The 13,574-nt window shown below is 45.2% G+C and overlaps 1 protein-coding gene across 1 annotated transcript in view; it reads left to right on the forward strand.

Annotated features, from left to right (window-relative positions):
* adamts7 (a disintegrin-like and metallopeptidase (reprolysin type) with thrombospondin type 1 motif, 7) overlaps positions 1-13,574 on the forward strand; it is a 101,373-nt gene that overhangs the window by 73,036 nt on the left and 14,763 nt on the right. Inside the window, 12 exon segments of the mRNA XM_080499087.1 lie at positions 1,267-1,412; positions 3,314-3,483; positions 4,692-4,825; positions 5,547-5,667; positions 5,787-6,031; positions 6,714-6,849; positions 7,580-7,706; positions 8,596-8,809; positions 9,781-11,244; positions 11,531-11,683; positions 12,211-12,384; positions 13,366-13,512. Coding sequence (XP_080355213.1) covers positions 1,267-1,412; positions 3,314-3,483; positions 4,692-4,825; positions 5,547-5,667; positions 5,787-6,031; positions 6,714-6,849; positions 7,580-7,706; positions 8,596-8,809; positions 9,781-11,244; positions 11,531-11,683; positions 12,211-12,384; positions 13,366-13,512 — 3,231 coding nt within the window.

The following is a 13,574-nucleotide window of genomic DNA, read 5'->3' on the forward strand; positions in this document are numbered from 1 at the left end:
TTCCCCAATACTTGCGTTTTCCCGTTTCCACGGAGATGGAGTCAGAGTGTAAAAGACATCTGATTCTTTGACATATTCAAGTTTTTTTTACATTGATTTAATGATTCAGCTAAAATCATAAAGACTGAAACAAAGATAAAATCCAGCTTATATGTAATCAATGTGATATATTGAATTTGACTATAGTAGAAATGTATGTTTTCAGTGTATTTGGATTATTTCAAAAGAACCTGCAAAACACTATACCGATACAATTGGCCATAAGATTAAGACCGCTTAAAGTTGCAATTGAACTAGTGACCCAAGAGACAGAAAGACATGTTTAGATTGTATTTAAAGTTAGAGTAACACACAGATAAGAAGCAAAGTTATAAATAAAACAAAAGTACAAATGTAGAAAGGAATATAATTATCAAGTTGATCTCTTTTCAAGACATATGCACCGATAGATATAAAAATAATGTGAATTAAATTGATTATTGCCTTATTATAACTCAGTAAATGAGTATTTTCTCTTCAACATCAATGCTAAAAGCAGAAAAATGAACAGATGAGTCGGTTTTATAGCGACTGTGTCAGTCAAGAAAAGACTGTAGAAAGTTCCAATGCCGGGGATGAAATATTAAAGGGTAAGACACAAAAGCAGGATGGATTTGGTAAAGACAAGTGTCAAGATTGTTGTTTTCTCATTGTAATTTGTCAGTAAAATTGGAGAACGAGTTGCAGGATGTTAGGTATAAATAAACATAAAGTACAAATTTACCTAACACAGGATCAGTGTACCACTCCTGAAATACCTCACCACACACGATTAAGCATCGATTGCCTTTTGGCTACAAACCTTCCAAATGAATCCACCTCCGCTCATTAAAGGTAAAAAAAAAAAAAAAAAAACCTGTTAGTTTTGCTAAAGCAGCTCATTAAAAGTTTTCCTCCAGGATAATATGTCAAGTTCCCCGTCTCCCGATGCCATTAATAATTTAGTAAGAGGAAGTCAGAATTAGACTCATTAGCTGTGCACTGCGGCGCCTGTTCTAAAAGTCAGTGTCTTTTGATTTTATTGTGAAGCTCACAGGAGCAGAATGACGACAGGAAGCGTCTCCACAGTACGGCTCCGCTGGAGAACCATCACACGGAACCACTGTTTGCAGATTCACAAGTCAATCACATCTGAATGATTCATGAACCTGAAATGCTGACTTTAATATCTCATGTTCTCTTGTTTTGTTTTTTTTGTTTTTTTTGGGGGGGGGGTTGTTTTCCCAGTGGTGTTTCAGTGGGGAGTGTGTTGCGGTGGGACATCACCCCAACAGTGTGCACGGGGGCTGGGGCTCCTGGAGCGAGTGGTCCGACTGTTCCAGGACGTGTGGCGCCGGAGTGCGCGGCGCCGAGAGAGACTGTGACAGTCCCGTGTAAGTCTGAAGAATTATTATTATTATTATTGTTGTTGTTGTTATTGCTGTTATTATTATTATTGTGCGAATGCTTTGATCCAAACCCTTTGTTTTTACTATTCTGACCTTTTTGTTGCCTTATTTCTCGTGCAATCTTTAATCAGAGTTAAAAGCGTGCAGCTTGTTCAGGACATTCCTATTATGCCGTGTAGCTTTGTATATCTTTAATCATTTCGGAATGAATGTAAACAAAAACTGCGGATCAAGCAGATCAAAGGAGATCAGTGTATGTTGCCATGGAGACACAGTTGCGAGAGGCAGCCTTCAGCATTCACGCTTTCAGTTTCTTCTGGAAGCGCAACCCTCTAATTCTTAACTATTTTTCAAAATAATGAGGTCATTTATTATTGAATGAAATATTTTATTCTCATTTCAACTGGACACGTTTGTTTGAGGAAAGGAAGAAAAAAAAAACTTCACCACATTTTTCAAATCAACAATGTCATCTAAACAAACAAAATCCTTGAGACGTGTTTTTACGGAGAATGATGTATGAAAAACAGCATATTAAACTGATATACACGTACGAGAAAGGGTTTTTGAATATTTTCTTTTAATAAAACAATTTTTTCATATACAGAAGAGTTAATTCGTTTGAACAGAATACAAACTTGCCAGTGCATGTTTTCTGTGCATGTGTGCGGTTTCATTACATAAAACGTGAAATGTTGTCATGGAAACGAGGCGTCAGTCCTCCACTTCAATCTGCAGCGTCCCCTGGAGGGTCCACTGTCAAGGCCCACTGTTGTTTTAAAGCACTGCAGAAGGTCAAGCCAGGCCAGTGAGAGCTCCTGGTTCAGTTTGAACGCATCTTTTTTTATTTAAGAAGAATGAATGAAAACTTTTGTCTGACATAGAAGCAACGAACTTATTTAAGTGGGTCGATCGTCCATCCGAAGTTCCTTCAGCGTTTAATGACTGCTCCTTGCGAGCCGTTAAACACGCGGCGGCCTCTCATTTGGGTTCGAATTCACTTTGATTTTCGAGCGACTCCTCCAGTCGGACTGAAAAGTTCTCGTCTCAAAGAGGAGGGACGACGCAGGGTTTCAACAGAACGAGTGATTGATTTGGAGATCATAGAGCGAGGCGGCTGGGAGGAAATTCAATTCACACGTCTCCGCTCCTCCGGTCGACACGATGAAATTCGGTGAAAGTCGAGACAGACAAACCTCACGATGCCAGAGGTTTGTTTTGACAAATTGCACATTAGTTTTTTGTTTTTTTTTTTGCGGTTAAAGTTGAGCTAGCATGTTGGACCCGTTAGTTCAGTCAGAGCTGGAAAGAGACAGAAAAAATTTGTTTTGCTTATTCATCCAAAGGCAGTTTTTGTGTGGAACCTACGACTTTTCCAATTGAAGAACGCCCACTCAGTCATCCAAGCCACCCTAGAGCCCTTTATATCAGCCTGACTGCCTTGAAACCTCTGTTTGCCTTGTTTTGTTTCGGGGTTTTTTGCACGTCTGAAAATAAATAAATAAATAAATAAATAAACTCTCCGGTCCCCCACACAGTAATAAAATTACGAGACGCATAAGGTTTTAATCGAAAACAGGATAAACTGGAGTCTTTTCCCAGGCCAAAATGATACTTCATAGAGTTTCATTAAGACAAAATCGATCCCTGCCGTCAGTAATTGGATCAGTTCTTCTGAAACACTCTTTCAATAATGGAGAACTGAATTTGGTGACCAAATCACGGTGGGAAACCCGTTCAACCATTCAAGCGCGTCACTAATCGGATGACGTGGCATTTAGCTCCGCTCGCAGAGTCCCGCTTCCTCCCGCCGTTCATCGGCGCTTCGTTGCCACCGGTTTGAGGTTTAACCGACTGTCGGAGTAACGGGTCGGATCGTCCCGCAGGCCGACGCACCGAGGACGCTATTGTCTGGGAGAGCGGCGGAGGTACAGGATCTGCAACACGGCGCCGTGCCCCCGTGACCTGCCCTCCTTCAGGGACCTCCAGTGCAGCCACTTCAACACTTTACCGTACAAGGGCAAGTTCTTCAAGTGGGAGGCCGTCATCAACAGAGGTGAGCAGCGTCTCCCGCATTCAGCCTCCAGGGTGAAGGCAGGAGATGAACCGTGGCCGCTTCATTGTGACTGGACTGGAGACTTGTCGTCGCTTTTGTATTTGTTTTGTAGATTTTGTTTCTGGGTTGTAGCTTTTGTTTTGTAGTCATTTTGTATTTGTTTTGTAGCTTTTGTTTTGTAGTAATTTTGTATTTGTGCTCCAGCTTTTGTATTTCTTTTGTAGCTTTTGTTTCTGGGTTGTAGCTTTTGTTTTGTATTTGTTTTGTAGCTTTTGTTTTGTAGTCTTTTTGTATTTGTTTTGTAGCTTTTGTTTCTGAGTTGTAGGTTTTGTTTTGTAGTCATTTTGTATTTGTTTTGTAGCTTTTGTTTTGTAGTAATTTTGTATTTGTGCTCCAGCTTTTGTATTTCTTTTGTAGCTTTTGTTTCTGGGTTGTAGCTTTTGTTTTGTATTTGTTTTGTAGCTTTTGTTTTGTAGTCTTTTTGTATTTGTTTTGTAGCTTTTGTTTCTGGGTTGTAGCTTTTGTTTTGTAGTCTTTTTGTATTTGTTTTGTAGCTTTTGTTTTGTAGTCTTTTTGTATTTGTTTTGTAGCTTTTGTTTCTGGGTTGTAGCTTTTGTTTTGTAGTCTTTTTGTATTTGTTTTGTAGCTTTTGTTTTGTAGTCTTTTTGTATTTGTTTTGTAGCTTTTGTTTCTGGGTTGTAGCTTTTGTATTTGTGTTGTAGCTTTTGTTTCTGAGTTGTAGCTTTTGTTTTGTAGTCTTTTTGTATTTGTTTTGTAGCTTTTGTTTCTGGGTTGTAGCTTTTGTATTTGTTTTGTAGCTTTTGTTTCTGGGTTGTAGCTTTTGTATTTGTGTTGTAGCTTTTGTTTCTGAGTTGTAGCTTTTGTTTTGTAGTCTTTTTGTATTTGTTTTGTAGCTTTTGTTTCTGGGTTGTAGCTTTTGTATTTGTTTTGTAGCTGTTGTTTTGTAGTCGTTTTGTATTTGTGTTGTAGCTTTTGTATCTGTTGTTGCTTTTGAATTTGTGCTCCAGCTTTTGTATTTGTGATGTAACTTTGATTTTGTGTTACATTCCATTTGTAATTTCTGAGTATACGTTGCAGCTTTTTTTTGTTTTTTTTGTTTATGTTGCAGCTTTTGTTGAAAATTCTGCATTGTGGCGTTCTTCACATTTCCTCAATGTCTCTGTTGCATTTCCCCACGTCTCCGTCAGTGAACCCCTGCGAGCTGCACTGCCGTCCTCTGAATGAACATTTCTCTGAAAAGATGCGGGATGCTGTCGCCGATGGAACGCCTTGTTACCAAGGCAACAAGAGCAGAGACATGTGCATCAATGGCATCTGTCAGGTATTAACATGAATAATCCTCATATGCTCAATCAAATTACATGTTTTGTGGGTTTTTAGTTTTTTTTTGCTTCCTCTTGCTTAGGTTTATAATTCAGCTCGTCATGGTAATTAGTCTTCTCTTGTCTTTACTGATCCATTATTCATTCTGTTGTTGAGGAAGCTATGGTCTTGTTGTCTCTTCAGGGCGAGCGATGTACATTTGACATTCTGTGAGACAATTAGCAGGTTGACTGAGAAATGTGGTCGCTCTTATCGTGCGCGATAGCAGCCTGCCCTTGCGTATCACCCCCGGCCCAAAATGCCAGTCAGTGATGCAGACGCTGTGTCGATACTGAGTGGTCAGTAGCCGCAGACTCCGGACTCTTGCGTCATGACATTTGGTGACATTTCTGTGTCGTACCAGCTCCGTTTGCGGATGAAGAGGCTGTCACTGTAAAGTTAAAGGTCAAATCTGTATAAAGAAACATTATGTGATCAACAAGCCCAACGCCGTGGCTCCGAGCACTGTTGTTGTGTAAACAGACCACCCAAACACAACAGAAGTTCTCAGTTTTCACTTGAAAATGTTGAATTTAGAGTCACGAATTAACGTCCAAAGGACAGATGGAGGAGAAAACACCCAGACATGCACAGGTTCAAACTGGAAACTTCATAAACAGTTGTTGGCATGGTATTGTAATTTTCTATTTTTGTGGCGTGCGTGTGTGTTTGTGTTGCAGAAAATCGGCTGTGATTATGTGGTTGACTCCGGTGCTGTGGAGGATCGCTGTGGAGTCTGTCAGGGTAACGGCTCCACCTGCACCACAGTGAGGAAGACGTTCGACGAGAGCGAAGGACTCGGTACGTTTCTCAGCCTTGGTGCGACTCTCGACGGGGGGGCCCGTCCACGCCATGAGAACAGTGAACCCTAAACCCTGTTACCCTGTGATGTTTTGACTAGAACCTTCATGTTCCCTCAGGGTACGTGGACATCGGGCTGATCCCAGAGGGAGCCTGGGGCATCCGGATCGAGGAGGTGGCCGAAGCCGGGAACTTCTTGGCCCTGCGGGGCGACGACCCCAACCACTACTTTCTGAACGGCGGCTGGACGATCCAGTGGAACGGGGAGTACAAGGCGGCGGGAACCGTGTTCACCTACGAAAGGACCGGCCACCTGGAGAACCTGACGTCTCCCGGACCCACCATGGAGCCGCTGTGGATCCAGGTACCAGTGATGTTGTTGTTAAGTGACGCTGTCTCATGCTGACAAGGGTCATTTTAGTCTATTTCTGCGAGTGTGTGAGCAAAGAACTGCACACACCTTCTGGGAACCACTGAGAACGTTAAACAGTGGTGACCACAGTCCAGAAACATTCACTTAAGCTTCATGCGTCTCTCCACATTTAGCGATGACGAGTGTTTGACTGTCTTGACTGCTGATTTGACCTTGTATAAGATTTTCTGCTGCAGTGATCTGCGACCATTGGAGGCGTCTTGAAGCCCTCTTGGTTTCCAGTGGTATAAAACTGTTAGTGTCTTAAAAATAGATGAGTCATTATCGAATTCATTTATATCACAAAGTTTTAGCGTTGACATTAAAAGTGAAAGCAGCGGGAGAGTTCTAGAGTTGGGAAAAGAAACGATCGTTGCAGAATATATAAAAAAAAAAAAAAGAAACTGTATTTTATATGTGGTTTTTTGTGAGGTTCCTTCAACATTTTTTGTTATTGAACAGGCAAGTCAACAAAGTTTACAAAATTTCGGTCCCAGAAGAAAAAGTTTGAGAATCATTGTTGTAAAGGACGGAGGGCAGCGCTGAGGTCTGGCACAAGTTCTCATGGTTTAATGATTGTCTTGTCAGTTTTCTGCAGGATAGTTGAGAGTTGCTGTTGGCTTGTGTGTCTCAGCTTCTCTTTCAGGAGGCGAACCCGGGGGTTCGCTACGAGTACACCATCAGTCAAAACGCCTCCGAGGACAACAGCCTCCCGGTCTTCTCCTGGAAACACGGCTCGTGGACCGAATGCAGCGTCACGTGTGGAGCGGGTCAGTTCCAAACTTTGCTTTATGTGAACAGTGGGGGGGGAAAAGCACGCAAACTACCTAATCAAACCCTTGAATCCACAGACATGAGTTTTAAAGTACAGATCGATATTTCAATTAGAACTTTTTATTTTTGTATTTTTTTTTTTTACAATAAAAATAAAGTTTTCAAAGCGGTCTCTCAAACAAAGACACATCACCAAGATGCAGCGCAGCAAAACTGAGCGCCCAAACAAAAGAAAGTCCATTACTGGTAAAGCTCATGAAGCACAGCAGAGAGAGAAACAGATTGGGATGGCTAATAGGAATCCTTTTAAACTAAATAAACAAGACACTGCTTCTGAAAATGGATTTCATACATGGTGTGTTGTGAGGTTCCTTCAACTGTGTTTCTGATTGCACATGCTGGGAAATGCTTCTGCACATGCTCAGTAGATGGACAGTGACATCTATGGTGGCCTGCAGAGTGTCATGACTAATGGGACTTTTTATTTTGACAGTCACCGTAACAACAGTACAACTTGGTCGTCTGTCCACTAGAATGTCTGTTACTCCCGTTAATAATGTTTCTCGCATCATTCTCTGTGTCTAATAATAACAGCTTTTGCTGGCTTTATTTGTCGGTGTGTGGCGGTTACATTTCCTCTCCAAATCCTGTGCTTTTGGTGTTTTTATGCATTAAATAAATGCGACGTCCACGACGTTCTCACCTTTCCTCTCGCTGTTTTTCCAGGTGTCCAGAGGCAGATCGTTCACTGCGTGGAAAAGACAACTGGCATTGCGGAGGAGCACTTGTGTGACCCCTCGACCCGACCCCACACCAACCGGACCAGCTGCAACAAGGATTCCTGCCCGGCCGTGTGAGTTCACACTTCCTTCACATGGCGGCGGAACTCCACATGCCCAAAGAGCCGCATTCTTTTCAATCCCAATACTTTGTGACTCAGAGTAATGAAATCAGAGAAATTCCCCACCAGAAAGAGGTTTCTTTTGAAGATAAATTGTTGTTATTTGGAGCACTTCACCTGTTCATACAGGGTTTTTGTTGTTGGATTTTTTTTTTTTTTTTTTTTTTGTCCACTTAAGGAGAGAATAAAAGCCTGATACATTTCGCAGCACAAAACTTTAAGATCAGAGAAGGTCATCCCGTCATTCATCGTCTATATCTGCTTCATGCAGCTCAGGGTCACGAGGGGCTGAATCCTCTCTCGGCTGATCAAATGTGAAAGGCAGGACACAACCAGGACAGGTCAACAGTCCATCACAGGCTGACACACACACACACACACACACACACACACACACACACACACACACACAGTCATACCAGCAATTTATTCCACATTTACACAGCAATGTCAGAAACACTGAAAATTATGTCATTTTCTCATTTCCTATTTTATGCAATAAAACCAAACTAGAAAAACTAGATTTGCAGCCGTTGTATAAAAATCAGGATGACAAAATTCAGAAAGAAAATAATTGCGACCATCCTACATCTCCTAAGAGACTTTTACACTGGGAATTATTATCCAAAACAAACCACCTGTAGTACGTACAGCTTTTACCCACAGGCTGTGAGAGCCATTCAATTCTTGTAAGTGGTGCAAAAACACATGCTCATGGCTAATTTTCCAACAGTTGCACAGCTTAAAAAAAATCTAATTAATACCATCAGTGTACAGGCTGATAACATAACAGCCACGGGTAACCCCCCCCCCCCCTGATTGGATGCCCCTCTGTGTGCAGATGGTGGGTGGGCGAGTGGCAGAAATGCTCGGCGAGCTGTGGGGGCTCGGGCCGGACTGAGCGTCCCGTCCTGTGCGTCCAGGCGGTGAGGGTGGACGAGCAGAAGGCCCTCGACCCGTCAGACTGCGAACACATCCCCAAACCAGCGTCGCAGTCCTCCTGCAACACTCACGTCCCCTGTCCCGCAGACTGGACCGCCGGAGGCTGGTCCAAGGTAAGTTCACCGTTCCACCTGTAGGGGGCGACTGAGCATACGCTGACATTTACACCACAACGTTTTGAAAATGGTGTCCATTTTCACAGCCACCGAATTCGGGCACTGTTTTTGCTATGAAACCAGGCGCGCGCGCGCACACACACACACACACACACACACACACACACACACACACACACACACACACACACACACACACACACACACACACACACACACACACACACACACACACACGTCTGCAGAGAAAATTATGCTACAGACAATAACAATTAGAGTACAGAGTCATTTAAAGGTTACTCCTGCAGGTGGGAGATGGAAATCAAAATAAAATGTCATATTAGCACTGCTCATGATACACAGGTGCCATTTGCTGGAGGTGGTGTAAAGGGGGGGGGGTACCCCCCCCCCCCCCCCCCCCCCGCGCTGCCTTTTCACCTTATGCTGAATTATAGGAATTGATTAAATCTACACTCTCACAATGAATAGTCCCACTTCACCTGATCAAATGTAGCTTATAAAGGTATTGAACTGTAGAGCAGTGCAGACGCCTCCAATACGAACCTGATTATTTGTTGTGCTTGTCTACATTAACAATTCTCATCATTGCTATATTTGTTACATTTATTTGCTTTAATTCTTCCTTTTTTTATTGAATTTTTTTGGGGTTTTTTTGTCTCCCTTGTTATTGTGCTGAACAATGTTGTTGAGATGTTGGTTTTGTTGTTGTGAAAATTGAAAATGGAAAAATATTCCAAAACAAAAACAATGAAGCTCCCAAGTCCCCGGAGAATATGGAGTCTGATTTATGACATTCTGGAGGTAAACATTGTTGTGATTGAACGTGTGCAGAATGATTATATACTTTAGTTTTCAGTAAAGAGTTTAGAAGATCCTCCCCCATCTTGTTTTTTCTCTCGCTGCATGCGTGAAGGAGTCACCGTTCCTCTCCGTTTTCCTTCCCGCAGTGCTCGCTGACCTGTGGCGGTGGCGTCCGCCAGCGTAACGTCACCTGCTCCAGGAACACCGGCGTGGCCTGCGACCCCCTGAAGAGGCCGCTGGCCGCGGCCGCCTGCCACCTCCAGGACTGTCCGCAGGTCGTGGACAACTTCGGCGGGATGGACTGGTCGGGGAGCGGCTGGTCCAGCAAGGAGGTGCTGAACGAAATCAACCCGGTCACCGAGGTCAAGCCGAGGGGCCCGCCGAGGGCGCGGGGCGAACCCGGCGACCTCAACGACATCGTGGAGGGAGACTTCCACTACCACAACAACATCGAGAGCTCTCAGGAGAACAGTGTGGAAGTGGACGACTTTTATTACGACTACAACTTCATCAACTTTCACGAGGACTTGTCTGACGACGCTGAGGAGTCCAGACCAACTCCGAGTCCGACGGAGCAGGAAGATGTCCAGACGACGAGCGCCGCCACGGCTCCTCCTGTTTCGGCCTCCACTGCTCCCACGGAGGCCGAGGAGCAGCCGGACGCAGAAGCGGGAGACGTGAAAGAATCGGAGGATCGGTTCGACTTCCTGGCCGAGGATCACCTTCTCCCCGTCTTCACCACTCGCTCACCACTCCCCTCGCACGAGGTGGAAGACGGACGTCCGCAGCAGGCTGAAAGCGTCAGCACGGCTCCTCGTCTGGTTTCCACTTCAGGTCCGCCTGCAGAGGAGGTGAAAGACGATCGCTTCGAGGAGGAGGAAGAGACAACTCACACCGAGGACGTCACCGCGTCCCCGACGACGATCCACGCAGCCACGACTGAAGGATCTCAGGAGATAGGAGATGATTATTCCTACATGAGACAGGAAGACGTCGAGAGTCCTGAATATTTGGACCCTCCCACGTCAGAAACTATGATTCGGGGTGAAAGCGAAGTCCAGCTGGATGAAATACCTCAGACAGTCAGCGCAGCGGCTCCAGCAGTCACTCTGGGGGATAATTTCATATCGTCTTACGCTACGAGCGAAGGCAGCTCTGACCTCATGGCGACCCCTCCGCTCGGCTCTGAGCAGCACACTCGTCTTCCTTTTCCCCTTTTGCTAAACTCAGGGAACCACGAGGCCTCCGACGGCCCCGCGTCAACAGTTGGAGCAGAAATCAGACGCCCCGCTGACCTCGAGGGAGCCGTGAAGCTTTCTCCAGATGATGTTCCGCCGGTTCCAATAGAGCCCACGACTCCCGCCAGCGCGGAGACAACTGGGCCGCTCTCCACGCTCTCCCGGCCCGCTGCACGTCACCCCGAGTTTGACTACAATGAAATGATTCTTCCCCCGATGCCGAGGAGCAGCAGCCATTCGGGAACCGAGTTCTCCACGGCGTCGCCGCAACACACCGAGCCGCCGACTCCAGCTGAGCCCACTTTAACAACAACACCCACGGATACGTTCCCTTCCAGGGCCGCCTACTGGATGGCAGGAAACTGGAGTGCTGTGAGTTATCGAGCCTACTGTCAATTGAAAGGTTGCCGTTCCCTATAGATAATTGTCCTTCTGCTAATTAAGGGGCTTCCGTAATGAATTATTGATGCTGTGTTCCAGAGAACTAGCCGTGGGGCTTCACCCTTGACGCGTCGCACATAGCTCTTAAATTTGCATTTATTGGCACCGCATGAAATTTCACGGTTAGCCTCGCACACCGCGTGGCCTCCTCTTTAAGTTCTGTGTTTTCAACCCAGAACTAGCGGGCCGTAAGTGTCGTGCTGTGTTTGTGAGGCAGTGCTCCACCAGCTGTGGCCTGGGCGCGACGTGGAGGGCTTTGACCTGCAGCACCGGGTTCGATTCTGACTGCAATCCCGCGGAGAGGCCCGTTCCGGCCCGGCGCTGCTACCTGAGGCCCTGTTCAACCTGGAGGGTCGGGGAATGGAGCAAGGTGGGGTTTAATATTCATATGATAATGTGTGCATGATTCGGACTCGTGGTCGGAAGCCCTCGGCTGTTTTGGCCCCAGGGCTTGTTGATTACTAGTCACTTGCCTCGGCTGGCTTCTACAATTCAGCTGTCGGTCTTGATTCATGTCACCGGTGGAACTGCACAAGTTGGGAAACACAGTTACTTTGTCATTCCAAGTGTTATTCCATCGGGTGGATTGAACCGTCGTATTTAGATCCCGGGGCATCAGTTTGACCTGCCTGCTGTTGACTGTTACCACATGTTGTTGACCTTTGGATAAAGATCAAGAAAACAGTAAATGGAGTCATTAGAGGAATTTCACGTGAATTTTTACACGATTTGACACCAATGGGTTGAATGGTTGGCCGATCGATTCCCGACCTCGCCCTGCCCGTTTGTCAGAGACTTTTGAGCAAGACATTGTTCCCCCAATGGAGTTTGAGCACCTTGAATGTCAGCCGTCAATCGTTGGACGGACTGTGAGTGACCGTCATGTCCTCCTCTCAGTGCTCCAAAGACTGTGACGGCGGCAATAAGTCACGGGAGGTGCAGTGCTTCGACCTCCGGGATCAGAGACCTTTGCGGCCTTTCCACTGCCGGGCCATGTCGTCCAGACCACCGATGCAGATGCCCTGCAGCCTTCAGCCGTGCCTGGAGTGGTACACCTCCTCCTGGGGCCAGGTGAGCCACAATAACAGAGGAATTACAGACATTGTGAGTAGAACACATAGTCGTGCTTTCTTGAGAAGCGATGAAGCAGTGGAATGTGTTTTGTGGCGGCTTGATTGAGGGTAAAACCATCCAGGTTTCGTCAGTTTTCACCGTTTTGTCTTGACAACCTTTATTCATAGACTCACTGGATTTTATATATACCTCTGTGGCAGCTCCAGCGAGTGTCCCTGTCTTGTCATTTTCTCTAATTCTATCCTTTCACTCCAAATGGAATGAGAGAAAATCTCCCCGTCTGACTGTCGTTCTGCAGGTTTATTTCTTTCAAAAGGGAGTTTTTCTTTTCCTCCATCTCTTCGACTTGGAATTGTTGGTTTTTCTTCTGCCAAAGTGGCGTCATATAAATCATCACAAATCTTCATTCTTTGCTTCATGACTAACCAAGGCGTTGCAGACAGTGTGGTCCATATTGACAGGAGAGCACAGTTGCTGTCAGTATATCAATATAGAGTTTCTGAGGGAAAAACGCAGAAACCATGTGAATTCTCATGCTCAGTATCGCTTTTATTTTGGTTTTGGTGACCATGACGGGAATATGTAGAAAATCATCTCAGTGAAAATAAAACAAGACAGAAGTTAACTTATAATGAAGTCCATCAGTAAAAGCTGGTTGAATAAATATCTGATAAAGGCTGCGCTGGTTCGAAGCATCTTTTCAAACGCAGCAAAGACAGACCCCATATTAAAAATACATATGTTAGCTGATATTAATGCTGGTCTTTTATTATTCTAAGTTTACTTAGTCCTTCATGTCTCCTTCAGAGTAACTGAAATACAGAAGATTCTCAAATCTGTATTCGAAACAGTAAAACCATGCAAGAAAGCATAAAACCTTCACAAACTAGAAACGGATTTCTTCAGTATACGTGATTTCAGCCGGGCCAGTGTTTCTAAGCCTGTTGTTGTTGTTGTTGTTGTTGCTGCGTCTCTCAGTGCTCGGAGGTGTGTGGAGGAGGCGAGCAGCAGCGCATCGTCACCTGTCCGGAGGAAGACCGATGTGACGGGGACCTTCAGCCCGGCAACATCCAGGCCTGTAACGGCCAGCCGTGTGCTCAGTGGCTCACTGGCTCTTGGGGTCAGGTACGCCTTCGCCACGCACAGCCGTCAAGCTTCACCTCCACCCACATCCCATGCAGATTGAT

This window comes from Blennius ocellaris (genome assembly GCF_963422515.1).
Source record: "Blennius ocellaris genome assembly, chromosome: 1".
Taxonomy (NCBI): Eukaryota; Metazoa; Chordata; class Actinopteri; order Blenniiformes; family Blenniidae; genus Blennius; species Blennius ocellaris.